At 44.9% G+C, this 16,720-nt stretch overlaps 1 protein-coding gene across 1 annotated transcript; it reads right to left on the bottom strand.

Moving 5' to 3' along the window:
- On the bottom strand, window positions 13,565-16,390 carry LOC8055877 (beta-glucosidase 30). The gene is made up of 7 exons (XM_002462524.2): window positions 16,172-16,390; window positions 15,975-16,041; window positions 15,808-15,866; window positions 15,640-15,715; window positions 15,302-15,379; window positions 15,066-15,153; window positions 13,565-14,930 (listed from the first exon to the last, which is right to left on the bottom strand). The coding sequence occupies exons 1-7, from the start codon at window positions 16,313-16,315 to the stop codon at window positions 13,925-13,927; spliced, it is 1,518 nt and encodes a 505-aa protein (XP_002462569.1). The 5' UTR covers window positions 16,316-16,390; the 3' UTR covers window positions 13,565-13,924.

Here is a 16,720-nt window from a genome sequence, read left to right on the forward strand (position 1 = left end):
AGGAGAGCAGCTCTTTCGGCAGGGCCACAGCAAGTGCACCCACCACCCCCTCCGCGCAGGAGGATCCGGTTCCCCGGTCAGCAATGATGCATCGATGCATGCCTATACCGTCCTCCCAAAGTGCGCCGAGCCTTTTTCCCGTTTCTGCCCGTGCGTCCGTCCCACTGCTCTGCTCAACAGGCCACTGAAACTTGAGCGCCGCCGCCACATGCCCGCGTTTTGTTCGTATACGCAGCGGCACGACGACGCAAGTGACCCGTCCATGTCGCTTGCCGCTACTAAGTACTCCCTCCGTCTCAAATTATAAGTCGTTTGACTTTTTTACCTCAAGTTTGACCACTCGTCTTATTCAAAAAATTTGTGCAAATATAGTCAAATTTAAGTCATTCTTGAAGAACTTTTATTAATAAACCAATATACAACAAAAAAAGTAATATTTTGTACAAAACTTTGAATAAGACGAGTGGTCAAACTTGATATTAAAAAAGTCAAACAACTTACAATTTGGGATGGATTGAGTACATTTGTGGCCGCACCGATGCCGGGACTTCGGAGCAGTCATGTTTTCTCTTCTGTACCCAGCTCTGACATTTTTTCCTCTTTCGAGAAAATTCGTTATTCACCATTTCAAATAGTAGGTTTCACAACTTTAGGCTTGTTTGGCACAGCTTTACTAGTAAGGCCTTGTTTAGTTTCTAAAAAAATTTGCAAAATTTTTCAGATTCTCCGTTACATCAAATCTTTAGACGTATGCATGGAGTATTAAATATAAACGAAAATAAAAACTAATTACACAGTTTGGTCGGAATTGACGAGACGAATCTTTTGAGCCTAGTTAGTTTGTGATTGGACAGTTTTGTCAAATACAAATGAAAGTGCTACTATTCCTATTTTGTAGTTTTTTTTTAACTAAACAAGGCCTAAAGCTGTTTTTTTTTTAGAAAATAGCTTCATGAGTGACTTTCTAGATGAAGTTGAGCTATTTTGAGAAAAGTGTTTGGCAAAATAGCTTCACCAACTACTTCATGCATAGTTGAGAGAGAAACGAGAGAGAGAGCTGCAATAAACTACTTTTTTCAGCTTTATCCCAACTTATGTCTTTCTGAGAGGAGGGGAAAACAGTTTCACCTATAAAGCTGTTTTGAAAATAAGTGTTTGGCAAAAAAAAACAGCTCACAACAACTCAAGAAGTTGTTGTGAGCTGTACCAAACAGGCCCTTTACCAAACAGGCCCTTTATATGTTTCTCCTAATCTCTGCCATGCGAAACGTCCTTTTTGCGTGCCAAAAATTAGAAAAAAAACATAAAAAAGCCACACAGAAGTTTTGCATCTTTTGTATGGTAATTTTGTGAAGTTATTGGAAATTTGTGAACTCTTTAGAATGATAAATAGCTAATTTTATCATTGTGTAATCTAAAAAAAACTAATTTTCTCATTCAGTCTTTCCTCTTCATTCGCACATCAACCATGCTCTCCCGCGGGGCGCTGCTCCCGTACTAGGCCGCCACGTCAAGCGCCGCTCCTCCACCCCCACCCCTGCCCCGTCTTGTAACTTTCTATGACAGCATTTTGTCTTTCTAAAATTTAAAAATTTATTATTTAGATAGTCATTTGAGTAAAATCGTGTTTTTATGCCGCGAAGAGCCAATGCAGATTGAGTATGCAGTCGTTTAAAGACACCCGCAATATTTAGAGCTACTCCCTCCGTCATGTAATATAGGGTATTCTAGAAATTTTAGTACAAATTAAGAGAAATCACAAATGACGCATGTTCCCTCACTTTATTTCCTAATAAGACGCTATCATGGACACAATTAGTAGTGATTGATTTACAAATAAAATGTATTTAATATAAAACTAGTTTCTGTCTTCTAGAATGTCTTATATTTGAGGATAAATTTTAAATGCCAGAATACGCTATATTACAGGACAGAGAGAGTAGTTACTAACTCCAAGCCAATTTATCCCAATAATCTAACTTTTAGCATAGAGCTCTTTACATGGATAACCCCATATGATAGTCTCATACAACTCTAAGTTGATTAAAAGCTAGCTTTACTCTCTCTTCTATTACTCTCTCAGACTCCGAATATAAGGCACATACTTGAAAATTTAAACTTTGCTATCTTTGACTAACATATAGCCTAATTATATAAAAAGTTTGTATTACAAAAATATTTAAGTTATATTTGTATTTATAATTATTTTCTAATGATCATCCTTATAAATTATATATTATAAAATAAACTAAAGGTCAAAATATGCTCCTCCGGACCGCATCAAATCAAATCATGTCTTATATTCGATGACTGAGGGAGTAAAATATTAAAAAAAATGCTTAGAGCTAGCATCAAAGCTAATTGTTAAATCTGCCCGTACAGTTTTCCTTAAAAAAAAAAACCTGTGAGGCAGAGTAGTTCTCGGCTAGGTTCTCTGAACGGGCAGATTCATTGAACTTGCACCTCCTGTCAAACGCCGAAAGGGCGTCAAAGTTCCGTGCACCAAAAAAACAAGACGAATGGGCAGGGGTGCCGTGTGCGATTGTTGCGTTGCTAATAGACGAGGAGTAGTTCTGCTGCTGGCCCAACCCAACTCCGACATAAGGTAAGAAAGGTAACAACAGTAATTAGGCCTTCTTCTCTCAATCTTCGGTGAGCGAGGTCCAATTTGATTGAGCCCATCAACGCGTACAGACTGGGCCACCGAATTTGGGTCGCAGGCAGGCCAAGTCTTTTTCCGTAATTATATACTTTTTGTAGAAAAAAATGCCTGATTCCCCTAAAAAAAGAAAAAAAATTACCTGATTAAAAACGTGCATAAATATATACTGCTACCGCCGGCTAAAATAGTCAGATAGGCAGATATAAACTTTTTCAATACAAATGACAACATATGATTTTTTTTGACATTTCGATTGGCGATGTATCTGTTTAGTACGTAGGAAAAAAACCACTACTTTTCATTTTTATCGAATGGAGATAAATATATACAAAAATTATACAAAAAAATAGATCTACACCTTTGTTATTACTATTATTTTTTTATATAGAAAGTCACTTTGGTGCTAAAATATTCAACACAATGTTGGGACATAAAAACAATTAAAGTAATTTAATGTTTGGACGCCATATCTAAACATTGTATCAATTACTTATTTACTCTGGCACCAAGATGACTTTAAACAAAAATATGAGGGGCCACAAATTGGTAGATCATTTTGAGCGGTTGAAATTCTATAAATTTTGTATAATTATTATCTTTAATTATTCATGTGCTATTATCATAGGCAATATACGTAATGGTGGGTATAACGATATCTTCTATAAAAAATTGGCTTTTAATTATCATAACCAATGTACACTACTACCGGATTGATTAACCGCAACGAGACCATTTCCACCTCCGTGGCGGGCACAGTTTTTGCCCGCCACGGTTATTCAACCGCACACGTATAAGCCCGGCCACATGAATGCCCGCTGCGGTAAATGATTAACCGTAGCGGGCATCATAAAGAGCCCGCTGTGGTTAATAGTATTAACCGAAACGGGCAACGTAAAGAGCCCGCTACGGTTAATGCTTTTACCGTAGCGGGCGCGTTAAGTCGCCCGCTTCGGTTAACTGACATTAACCGTAGCGGGCGTTTTATGAAGCCCGCTTCAGTAGTTCGTTGGCTGTATAAATAGCAGCCAGCCGACCCCTTCTTCTTCCTCACGGCTGCTCTCTTCCAAATCGTGGGGGGAGTGGTTTTGCACTAAAATTTGTCCAAACAATTGAATTGTGGTTTAGAACTTTGATTTGGTGTAGGACATCATAAGAGGTACATAGGAACTCCCTCCCCTCTTTTTCTCACTTTTGAGCATCCCTTTATGTCTAGATCTAGATCTAGATCTAGTTTCATGGAGGAGAGAGAAAGCTATATTTTTTTGTCTAGATTCTTAATGGATGCATATGAAACCTTCTTTGTTCGATGTGTAACGGTTCGCAGGCACGAGATGGATAGGTCGGAATGGATGTATGGGATGAATCGGGTGCTTGACCCGCGGTACCTTGTCGAAGTGAGGAAGTTTATTGCCACGGCGAAAGCTCACCGTGAGAGATCGAAGCGGACGACAACCATATGTCCATGTTCTCACTGCAAGAACCTCACAGCCTTCACGAAAGACGGTACGGTGCAGTCTCACTTGATTCGGTTTGGTTTCATGGAGGGTTACACAGTCTGGACTCATCACGGTGAAAGAGTGGACCCCAGTGGCGATGCATCTGGTTTGAGCTCGACGTCGACGACCATGAACCAAGAACCTAGAGCGCCCATGTCATCTCCAACGACTGCAGGGCCAACCTGTGGCAACAATGACAGTGCTCGTGATTACACGGTGGAGGATATACTCGGGGAGATGGCAGATGGTGTTGCAGATGGCGAGGCGGCTACTGTGCAGGAACCGGAGGATATCGAGGTGATCGAGGGTTTAGTCAGCCACATCGATGAAGACGACGTTGTGTATGGCTCCCCGAAGTGGTTGGAAAATTTCAGGGAGATGAAGCAGGCTGCACTTGATCCACTGTATAAGGACGGCGGTAATTGTCCAAAGGAGTGTACGGTGCTCCGGTTCAACCTCCACATGTTGATGATGAAGGCCCGGCATGGCTGGTCTGATACTAGCTTCAATGAGCTGTTAAGTTACCTTGGTACCACGTACCCGACGGGTAACAAGGTCCCTGCAAATACCTACCGTGCGAAGAAGTTGATTCGTCCAGTTGCGATGAAACTTAGAAAGTTTGATGCCTGCCCCAACCACTGCATCCTGTATCGAGGCAAGGAGTATGAGAATATGACGAGCTGTCCGCACTGCGGTGCCAGTCGCTACAAGAGGAATGCTGGATGTCGTGTGGACGAAGACGACGATGTGGCCTTGCGAGGTGGTCCGAAGAGGAAGAAGGGGGCCAAGAATAGTAGTGCCGCAGCCAATCGCATCTCATCTCAGCAGGATGAGGAAGAAGAGGGTTACACGCGGAGGAAAAGTCCAGCACTATCGTTGTGGTACCTGCCTGTGACCGACCGCTTGCGTGCACTATTCGGGAACCCAGAGGATGCCAAGCTCATGTCCTGGCATGCATCAGCTGACCGCAAGAAGGATGATGGCATGCTACGGCACCCATCCGATGGCCAACAGTGGAAAGATTTTGACAAGGCATACCCGGAATTTGGTAAGGATCCTAGGAACGTTCGGCTCGCGCTAAGTACTGACGGGATGAACCCTTTTGGTGAGCTTAGCAGCTCGCACAGCACCTGGCCGGGTGTACTCACCGTCTACAACCTACCTTCACATCTGTGTCAGAGGCGAAGGTATCTTATGCTGACCATGCTTATCTCAGGACCGAAGCAGCCTGGTAACGATATCGATGTCTTCCTAGAGCCGTTGATGGAGGAAATGCAGGAGTTATTTGATGTTGGGGTAGAGATGATTGATGCATCCCGCAAAGAGAAGTTCACCCTAAAAGCCATCATCATTGTCACCATCACTGATTACCCCGGTCTCTTCTCACTATCAGGGCAGATCAAAGGGAAGACCGGCTGCGTAGTGTGCATCGATGGGACCTGCTACACTTATCTCCAGGGATCTCACAAGATGGTGTACATGAGGCATAGACGGTTCCTCGTCAAGAAGCACAGGTACAGAAGAAGTGTTATGAATCAGTTCTTCGCTGATGAGGAAGAGCCGCAGGGTGAAGCACCGGCGCAGACTAGTTGGGGCCCAAAGGTGTATGAGATGGTGAAGGATATGGATCACATAGAGTTTGGCAAGAAGAAGAAGAAGGTACCAGAAGAAGAGGGGACAAAACAAACAAGGAAGCGAAAGCGGGACACGAAGGAGGACGCCGCACCGCCTGTCCCTTTCAAGAAGAAATCGTTTTTCTTCAAGTACCTATCATACTGGAAAACCCTGAAAACACCCCATGCCATTGACTGCATGCACCTCGAGAAGAACGTCTTCGATAGCACCATCGGTGTCCTACTGGACATCAAGAGCAAGACAAAGGATGGCCTGAAGTCACGGTTGGATCTTGTGAACCAGGGCATCAGGAAGGACCTTCACCCGGGTCCGACTCATAACGGCAAAGTCGATCTACCAGGTGCGTCCTACAACCTAAGGCATGACGAGAAGATTGCTATGCTCAAGTTGTTGAGGGGTATCAAGGTGCCGACTGGTTTCTCTTCCAACATCAAGAGTCTGGTGTCCATGAAAGACCTCACACTAGCCGGCTACAACTCACATGACTGTCACGTCATGCTGACGGTGTTCCTTCCAATCGTGATTAGGGCTATCGGTCCAGAATACGTGAAGATGGTGGTCACTCGGATGTCATACTTCTTTAACCGTATCACCCAAAAGGTCATCGGTAAGGCTGACCTGCCTGCCCTAAAGGAGTTCATTGCAGAGACCCTCTGCTAGCTCGAGATGTGCTTTCCCCCGTCTTACTTTGATATTATGCCACACCTGATGATGCACATGGTTGATCAGATCGAGCAACTTGGCCCCGTGTACCTACACCAGATGTGGACGTACGAGCAGAATCCAAGCAGAAGCGGAGGAGGGGCAACACGGGAGGCACCAGAGGGAGTTGACTGACGTGGTGCACGTGATCCTTGAGGTGGGGCTAGAGGGAAACCCAGTGAGTCCGCAAGAGGTACTTGGCCGATTCAGCAACCAAGTGTCCTGCATAGTCAGGGATAAGGTGTTGATCACTTGGCCGAGCTGGCACCAGGTCCCGAAAGACATCAAGGGCAATGTATGGGGTGAGGTTACCCGAAAGTTCAATTATCCCGAAGGCGCAGACATGGAGAAGTGTTGTGAGTGGGCCATGCATGTGGCGTCTTGTGCCTTTCGCAACTTCAAGTCAATGCTGGCACGGGAGTTTCTAAAGAAGAAGAAGTCACCCTGCCAGAAATACACTATGGTGAAGGAGCATGTGTGGGAAGAATTCTGCCGAATGAGGACGACCGCTGAAGTAGAGGCAAAGAGCGCCAAGTTTAGTGCTTTGGCGAAACAAAACAAGCATCCGCACCACTTGGGCATGATTGGCTATGTCGGACATAGGGCTCGATGGCGGGCAGAAGAACAGGCTAGACAGGCTTTTGGGATTCCCGATCCGTACGAAGACGTCGATGTCAGAGCTAAGGAGTTCATGTATGCCCGCGTTCCAAAGAAGCTAAAGCCAGGCGCGACCAAGTACAACGAGCCGCAATATGAGGAGTTGGAGAAGGCTCTCGTCCAAGGCGCCAAATCTAAGGACAACATCGAGGTCCACAGGGGCCATGACTTACTGACCGAGGTCCTCGGAACCCCAGAGCATCGCGGCCGTGTTCGTGGAGTCCAGTGCAAGATGAGCTGGAAGTTGGTCGAGTCGTGGCAGGCCGACGCATCCGCATACAAGTCGAGGCAGAAGTACAAGGACACGTTGTATCAGAAAGGCTTCGAAGAAGGCATGGCCGAGGTGATCAAACAATCAATAAAAGAAGCCTTCACGAGCAATGAGCCTGAAATGGTGGCGATGAGGTCACAGATGTTTCGAGAGGCTGGCCTGGCCACGGCTCCACTTCAACAACCGCAAGGGCTGCCGATGATCGAGGGTCAACCAAGGCACTGGACCGAGGACGTCCAGAAAGACACACACATCCAACTTCTGATCCCGTTCGGAAGATCCAAGAAGATGTATATAGCTGAGGGAATGCTACATCCCAAAAGCATAGATTTCAGCCCAGAGGAAATCCCAGAAGGCTATGTGGTCGTGACCCCACTTTGGAATGTGCCAGAGCAAGAAGAGTACGAATTGGACCTTCCAAACATACAACACGTCAGATTTCTTGGGCAGGCCATTGGTCATGAAGTTCTGTGGAACAAGGAAGACATTGAGATCATTCCACCGACACCAACTCCGACACCAACACCAGGATCGCAGCCATCAACTGTTGGATCACAACGATCAGTGGCTGGATCTTGTCCCCCCGATGATCCTGATGGCAGTGGCGATGATGCTGAAGGCGATGGCGAGGACAAGGGCAAAGGACAAGGTGATGGCGATAGCCATGGCCAGGACAAGGAGAAGTCACAAGACAAGAAGGATGGTGGAGATAAGGAGAAGGCACAAGTAGATGAGGGGGACAAAGACATGGGTGCAACCTGTGCCCCTCCTACAAATAGTCCGCCTCGGAGCCCAAGCAGACAACAAGAAGGAGGCATGGAGGAGGCAACAAGGACTAAGACACCACCGCCAACATCTACTCCTATGCTTGAAGCCCCTCCTCCACCGAGCAAGGATGCAGGCATGACCGCCACAGTGCTCCCGTACACTACTACATCTGAAAGGTACGAGACAAACAAGCATAATATTCTCGTAACCTTTGTAACACATGAAATGGTAATAACATTTGTAACTATGTTTTGCCAGGCCTACAAATACTCTCCAGATCAATCTATTTCCCGAGGCGGAAGACTGTCCTGGCCACTATGAGCTTGGAAAGTTCATGCTACCTAAGGCCCAGCTCATCGACGATGAAAAGTGGGATACAAGGAAGTTCCACCTGTGGTATATGGAAGCGGCAAAAGCCGGGATGAGAGGTTTCACCGTCAAGATTCCCTCGGAGTTGTTCCACTTGCCCGGTGCCGATATTCAGCTGCCTGTGGACTTCCAGGACATGTACAATCTATTGCGGGAAGAAGACCTTGACATCGTCCAAATCACCTTATTCTCTCTGTAAGTGATGATTGCAACCGTCATAGACCAATCTCTAAATTTGTATTGGAGAACTATATGATTTTTAGGACACGATGACTTGTCCGTGCAGGTTGACGGTCACTATTAGCAACAAAAGGCACCATCCTATCCTATACCTCTCTCCAATGCATATTGCTGAGAGAGTGATCAAGGGTTTCCAGATAACGGACCCAGAGTTGACCGTGCGGCAGAGGGAAAAGAAGTATGAAGAAAACATGAAAGAGGAGAAGAAGAAATTGTCAAGGTACATCTTTGAGGTAATGAAGAAGCTCAACCCGGATGGGCCTCATTGTATTATGGCTGCCTACCACTTTGGGTAAGTCGAAAACATCCATGTCGAGCAAAAGTGGCTAGGGTCATGCCTTCTCGTTGACATAACCTATACTTGTTTCAATGGTGTAGAAATGACCTAGCCGGTGGCCACTGGGTTGCCTTCCTCGTCTATCCTCAAGATGGCCGGGCTGTCATATTTGACTCATTACAGGTACCGAACAAAAAGGGGTACAAGGCCTTCGAAGAGTGCTTGAAAAAGTAAGCCAGCGAGCTTCTTGATCCGTTACGGTTATCGATCATATTCAAATTGACGCTAACACTAATACACTTCGTACAGCGCTTATAGTGCATATCTCAAGGATCCGCAATGCTGGGATCGGAGAACGGAGAAATTCAAGAAGAGGCATAAGCACCACCTCAAAATCCGACGCGATTTTCCCGTAAGTATATTTCAAAGGTAGTTCAATCATGCTTTTAGTATATATGTGCTCTAATGCTTTTGTATTGATCGTGCAGTGCGCCAAACAACCCTTGGGATCAAAGGCATGTGGCTTGTACACCTGCGAGAACCTAAGGGAAAGCAAGGAGTACACCAACAGCTGGAAGAAGCTGAAAGAAGCAGTGAAGAATCGTGGAGAGACGATGAAGAATGAACGCCAAGCATTTAAGCAAATCAAGGCAGACATCTGTAAGTTCATCCTAGAGAAATGCGTGCTCGAAGGCGAACCATTCTTTGACAATGAAGGTGAATTGGCAGTTCGACCAGAGTTCGAGAAGCTTAGGAGATGGGACACCATGCTACGGCCGACCGATTACACCCACGCAGTAGAATTGTGATGTGTAGCGGATTCGCGGATTTCATATGTGTATATGTATGGATGATGAGAACAACTAAGTGGATTTATATATTATGTTGTGTCTTATGTATTGAACTTTCAGTCATATGTGTATCTATATATATATATCTTCTGTTTCTGAAATGAAATCTAGATTCTGGAATTTGTATATTGTTTAAATTCATTTGCAGCAATGGTTCTGCAATGTGTTTTTTTTTATTCAAAAACACTTAACCGTGGCGGGCAATATAAAGTGACCGCTACGGTTAATAGCAGTACCCGTAGCGGGCGACATAAAGCGCCCGCTACGGTTAATCCATTAACCGTAGCGGGCGACGTAAAGAGCCCGCTGCGGTAAATAGGAATTAACCGTAGCGGGCGCTTTACGTTGCCCGTTGCGGTTAATCGATTAACCGTAGCGGTCCTGCTTGCCCGCCACGGAAGTGGCCACGATTTACCGTGGCCTTATGGCCGTGGCGGACGCGTTTGGCCGCTGCTGAAAAGGGAAAACGTCCACCATGGTTATTCTTTCTGTAGTAGTGGTACGTAAAATCCAATAGTTATCTCGGCAGCAGCAAGTCACACCAAAGTCCATTCCTGTGGTCGTTCATTGGTTCTGGTTCCAGCGAATGATCCCATCTGCACAATCCCACACCGCACAACTTTTTTAAGCGCCTGACGTCACACCAAAAATACAATACACTTATTTCAAAATGTTTTAACTTCTAAACAGTTTATTTATTTTTAATTCGGTCTGCATCGATGTGTTTTGTGCGCCGAGATGAACAAAATTAGACCACACTTGCATATGTTTTGAATTTTTTAGTAGCATGTGTATTAAGTTATAACATATAACTTATCTTACAATTTACGCACACAAGTTGTATTGAATAATGTTTTGCTGGTCGAATTCGTTCAATGACATGGCAGCCATGGCTACACCCACACAGATGTTCCCTTTTCTTCTTTTTTGTTTTTTTCTACGATTATTCTCTTTTCTCAATTATATATGTATAAGTTATACTGCATAGTTATTTTCATACATAGTTTTCATATTTTTTTACTAATATCTATGATATTAATTTGTACATCTAAATTCTTCAATATAAGTTGCACGTCTAACTTAATATCTAAGTCATTCATCGAGTTATATAACTAAGTTATACAAACAAGTTTTATATAAAAGTTTTGTGTATAGTTTTCGTAACTTTCTAACAAATTATGTTGACAAGTTTATTCCAAAAAATTATATACATAAAAGTTATGTATATAACTTTATCACGTACTAAGTTATGTATAAAAATTATGTGTGTAACTTTGTCGCATTGAAGGTATATTTTGAAGTCATGTATAAGTTATACATTGAAATATGTTCTAGAAGTTATACGTATGTAAAAGTTGTTTTGACGAAACTAGAGGAGCTTGAGAGCGCTCCTACAGAAATTTATTAAAAAAGGAACCAAGTTTTACAAAAAGACCAGAAACCAGAAACCGTGGCTCAAGAAACAAAGAATGAATACGTATGTAAAAGTTATGAGTGTAACTTTGCAAAAAAGAAAAGTTTTAGATTTTTTTTGTGAAAAATAAAAAATTTTCTAAGGAAAGAAAGTTGCGGATTTTTTTATCAAAAATAGGAAGTCGCAGATGTTGTCTGATCGTTCATCAAATTTGGATCTCTTGAACATTCGCTGTACAAAAGAGAAGTGAAGTGAATGGAATGTGTTAAAAGAGAAAGAGAATGGAACCTGCATCATACAGAAAGAGGAAGAAGTGAAGCGAAATAAAAATAGAACTTGCGGTGTAAAAAAGAGAAAGAGAAAATGAGTGATTTTTCTATTTACACAGTATTAGCTGTTTGAACTTCGCCAATCAGTGAGACGTCGCTATTTATACTGGGAACGGACGAACGGCAACAAGGTTGACGAGAGCCGTCTACCGTCTATGTCTTAACGATCTGTATATATACTGTATACAAGTACTACAAGTACCACATCTACTTACGATTTTTCCCCCAACCAGAGCTAGCTGCATGCATAATAACAGGGACGAATCATGCACTGCACGTTGAGATCGATCGAGCCACAGTGCACCTCTCGTCGATCTCACTGCCCCGAGCTTCAGCCTGCAGTATGCACGCGCCGACGCGCGGCTATACTGGGTAATATTGTCTGTCCAAGTTGATGGGAGTGTTCGGTTGCATGAGGTGTACGCTGACACAGCAAACAGTTTCTTTATACAATTATACGCGTGTGGATTCATTCGCGTGGCCTTGATTGGATCGCCCTCGCTCCTCGATTTTATTGAGCAGTTGACTCGGATATTGCGGATGCGGAGGTTCAGATGTGCCATCAGATCGGAGAGTTGAACTTTCTTTAACTGGAAAGGACAGTGCGCATTAGAGAGAGTTCAGAATATTCAGATAGGAGTACGCCTATCAGAGAGCCGAACTCCGCATAGAAACTCTGTCGCTAGTCGCCAGACCGTTCATTAATGGAATGTGTTAGGCGTATAGCTCAACAGAGCGTAGGCGCTTTTCCGTGGGGATGCTTTACAATCTCGACATTTGTACGTGATATCTTCCGCGAAACCTTCTCAAATTTTTATCACATCCTCCATATATAATATCATGATATCTCCACAAGTTTTATAATTTTTAAACTTTGTTTGCTTTTTATAAAATTTTAAAACTCTCCGCTAATAAGTTCATTATGTTTTGTGAACAAGATGTTCGAAATTCCGGATACCTTCCCGGATACAGCCTCAAACTACACCCAATAACACAAATATTATTTTTTGAATCACTCATAAGTTCATGGTTATTCGCAGTTCAAATTTGTATTTTCTAAAAATTTCAATTAAATGATACAAACTAACTAAATATAGTAAAAAGCCACAAAAATATGCCAAACTCTAACACGGAGTTCATGGTAATGTGGAGGGCTGCACAAAAAATTAGGGGCTAAAAGTGAACTTTTTTTATTTTGCCGAGTGTTAGGGCCTAATACTATGTAAAGATTGGTCTTTGACGAGTGTCAAGGTCTGGCACTCGGCAAAGAGTAAGTTTGTGTGCTAAACGATTGGCACTCGACAAAGAGTGACGGCGGGTGATCACAGCTACCTAGTGCCCTTCGGCAAAGAGTGACGGCAAGTGACGGTGGTTACCTAGTGCCCCTCTTTGCCGAGTGCCGACGTTTGCCAAGAGCCGTGCACTCGGCAAAGTCTTTTTTTTGTCAAGTGCAACATTCGGCAAAATAACTCTTTGTCAAGTGTCTGACATTTAGTACTTGGCAAAGCCTTTGACACTCTGTAAAGGCCCCGTTTCGTGTAGTGTGCCAAGTTATATGGCAGATGCTATTTTCTTAAAAAAAACATTTATTACCAACTTTCACAATAGAAATGAGCTGAAATAGCCACCGCAAATATTAAACAGTGCCAAAACAGCAAAAGGACAATTGATCAGACTCTATGCATAGATTCACTTGGGCCTTGTTTAGTTCACCCCGAAATTCAAAAAGTTTTCAAGATTCTATATCATATCGAATCTTGTGGCACATGCATGAAGCATTAAATATAGACGAAAATAAAAACTAATCACACAGTTTGACTGTAAATCGCGAGACGAATCTTTTAACCTTAATTAGTCTATGATTGGACAATATTTACCACAAACAAACGAATGTGCTACAACAGTGAAATCCAAATTTTTTTCACATGGCCTTGGTTTATTTTGGTTGAAAGGGACCGAACTGTACATTACATGTACGTTCGACTGACATAGCTCGGCAGTAAGAGCTTTATTTCCCCTCTAGCAGGAGTACGCACACTCAAACTCAAGAACGGACACCAATGGCGACCCCATAGACTACAACCATACAAACCAACAATCACTCTCTGCAAACAAATAATTCACCGTACCCGGCCGGTCACTCGGTCAGCCCCTTGGCAACAACGACATGGCACGAGCCAACCAGTGGAAACGGACGAGATGGACCCTCTCATGGCCAGCGAGTGAGATGGATGAGGCCGATCGACACCACATCTATCTCTTCAAGAAGTTCTGGATCCAGTAGCTGGACTCCTTCCGGTAGCGCTTGAGGCCGTTGAGGCGGTCGATGAAGATGAGGCCGAAGCGGTCCAGGTAGCCGTCCCCCCACTCGAAGCAGTCCATGAAGGTCCAGGTGAAGTAGCCCTTCACATTCACGCCGTCCCTGATGGCGTGGTTCACGAACTGCAGGTGCTGGCTGTGGAACCTGATCCTGTGCCCGTCCCTGAGCGCCACCTCCAGCGGAATCGTCCTGTTGTTCTCCTCCGCGATGCCGTTCTCCGTGACGTAGAGCACCGGGCTGCCGTAGCGGCGGCTGGTGTAGAGCAGCAGCTCCCGGAGCCCCTGCGGGTACTCGAAGAAGATGGGCACGAACTCCGGCGTGCCGATGGGCACGCCGTCGCGGTACCCGGAGGTGTTGGCGCGGATGTCGCCGTCGTAGGACTGCTCCATCCCGTTGGGCGCCGGCTTGGCGGAGGCGAAGTAGGCCGTGTAGTAGTTGACGCCGATGAAGTCGTAGGAGCCCTTGATGAGCTTCGCCTGCGCCGCGGTGAACCTGGGCAGCCGGTCGCCCAGGTAGCCGAGCATGGTGCCCGGGTACTCGCCGTGCACGATGGGGTCCAGGAACCAGCCGTACATGAAGTCCAGGCTGCGCTGCACGGCCTTGACGTCGGCGGCGGAGCTGGCGTTGGTGGGCACGTACCAGTTGGACACCACGGTGATGCCGATCTGCCCGCGCTGCGCCGGCTTGTACTTGGCGTTGTACAGCGCCACCGCCTCCGCGTGGGCGAGGATGATGTTGTGCGTCACGGTGTAGGGCTCGCGCGCCGAGTCGCCGGGGAAGCAGTTCTTGTTGACGTACGACGAGCACCGGCCCGGCGCCGACTTGCCGACGGCGTAGCCCTGGTACGAGTACGTCCACGGCTCGTTGAACGTGGTCCAGGCCTTGACGCGGTCGCCGAACTCTTTGAAGCAAACCTCGGCGAAGTCCACGTAGTCCTTGCTGCACGTGTGTGTACACAGTTGTTGTTTAGATACAGACATACGGTGTTAGTGTCCCTCTCTGTCTCCAGCAACCATATAATAGGCAGCTAATTGATCGATGACATTGACATGTGTTATTAGTAATGACTCATACATGATGTTCTCGCTGAGGAATCCTCCATACTTGTCCTCCAGGGCCAGGGGCGTGTCCCAGTGGAAGATGGTGACAAATGGCTTCAGCCCTGGCCATGAAAATATATAAAAATCCTTTTGTTAAAATGATATCGAATTACTTATCGTTGACCCCTGGATTTATCATTATTATATTATATTGTTATGATATACTCCGTACTATGTGTGTGTGGTTGTAGATAACTACTCTATACCTACCTTTGGCTATGACCTCGTTGATGAGGTTGTTATAGAAGGCCACGCCTTCTTTGTTGATTCCTCCACTCAGGGAACCGTCTACAGAAACCACAAAAATCTGTGTCAGTAAATCAGCATGAGCCGTATATGTGAAACATAATTATTGTTTTTTAAAATGGTATGGCTAGATTTGTTTCTAAAAGGATGTTAAAACGTTTATAACTTCGATATATTCTGCATATGTTCGATGTCATTCGTCAATGGTTATACTCCTGTAGTCGCTGTGATAAATGACAGTTAGTATTTGTGTTTGTAATCGGAGGCCGGACTGTTTGCGTTGAAAGTTGAGCATTGCTCACTTGGCAGGATCCTGGTCCAGGCAATGGAGAACCGGAAGGCGTCCAAGTTCATGTCCTTGAGGAGTTGCACATCCTCCTGCAATGCAAACAATCATTTGGTTAGTTTCGCCCGCCGGTTGACCCATCATTCATTCCGTCGATCGGGTTCAGCTGATTCAGCATGCTCACCTTGTATCGATGGTACATGTCATCTGCTACGTCGCCGGTATCGTTGTTCAAGATCTTACCTGCAATACATCACGCACGAGTTTCTCTCTGTCAGTCAGAAACACACTGGGCGGTTCTGTGTGAGACCGGCCGGGAAGGAAGAGAAGACAGAGTCGCCCAGACCAGACCTGGGATGTGAGTGAACTTGTCCCATATGCTAGGCCCCTTGCCTCCTTCGTTGTAGGCACCCTCATACTGCAAGGCGCTAACTTTGTTCAGATAACAGTCCATAACTGAACTGCAGGCCGGTTTGCACAAATACAGATAGGAATATATGAAGATAGAGCCAAAAATGTGCAGCAGATCAGCGAGCATCATCGATCACCTGATACGCCGCGGAGCCTGTGCCGAAGACGAAGTCCTTGGGGAAGCTGTACCTGCTGAACTTGGCGTGAACGCCGATGCAAGCGGTTGCTGCCAGAAGCAGAGCTGGAAGAAGCAGCTTCGCCATTCCGTTCCCGACACCCATCGTAGACTGGACAAGATCACTGGAGCTGGTGGTAACCGGAATGGCCCCAGTCTAGTACTGGAGCTGGATTGGTGCTGCAACTCCCGTCCCTGCTGTCCTTTATATTTATAGACGGGACAAGATCACAAGAGGAAGGCCTTGTTTAGTTTCGAAAATTTCAAAAATATTTTGGATTTCGGTACGTAACATGTTCGTTTTTATTTGATAAATATTATCTAATCATAAACTAACTAGGTTCAAAAGATTCATCTCGTAATTTACAGACAAACTGTACAATTAGTTTTTATTTTTGTCTATATTTAATACTTTATGCATGTACCGCAAGATTTGATGTGACATAGAATCTTGAAAAGTTTTTATTTTTGGAATGAACTAAACAAGGCGTAAGGTCCCTATCCCTGTCCC

This window comes from Sorghum bicolor, chromosome 2 (assembly GCF_000003195.3).
Source record: "Sorghum bicolor cultivar BTx623 chromosome 2, Sorghum_bicolor_NCBIv3, whole genome shotgun sequence".
Classification (NCBI taxonomy): Eukaryota; Viridiplantae; Streptophyta; class Magnoliopsida; order Poales; family Poaceae; genus Sorghum; species Sorghum bicolor.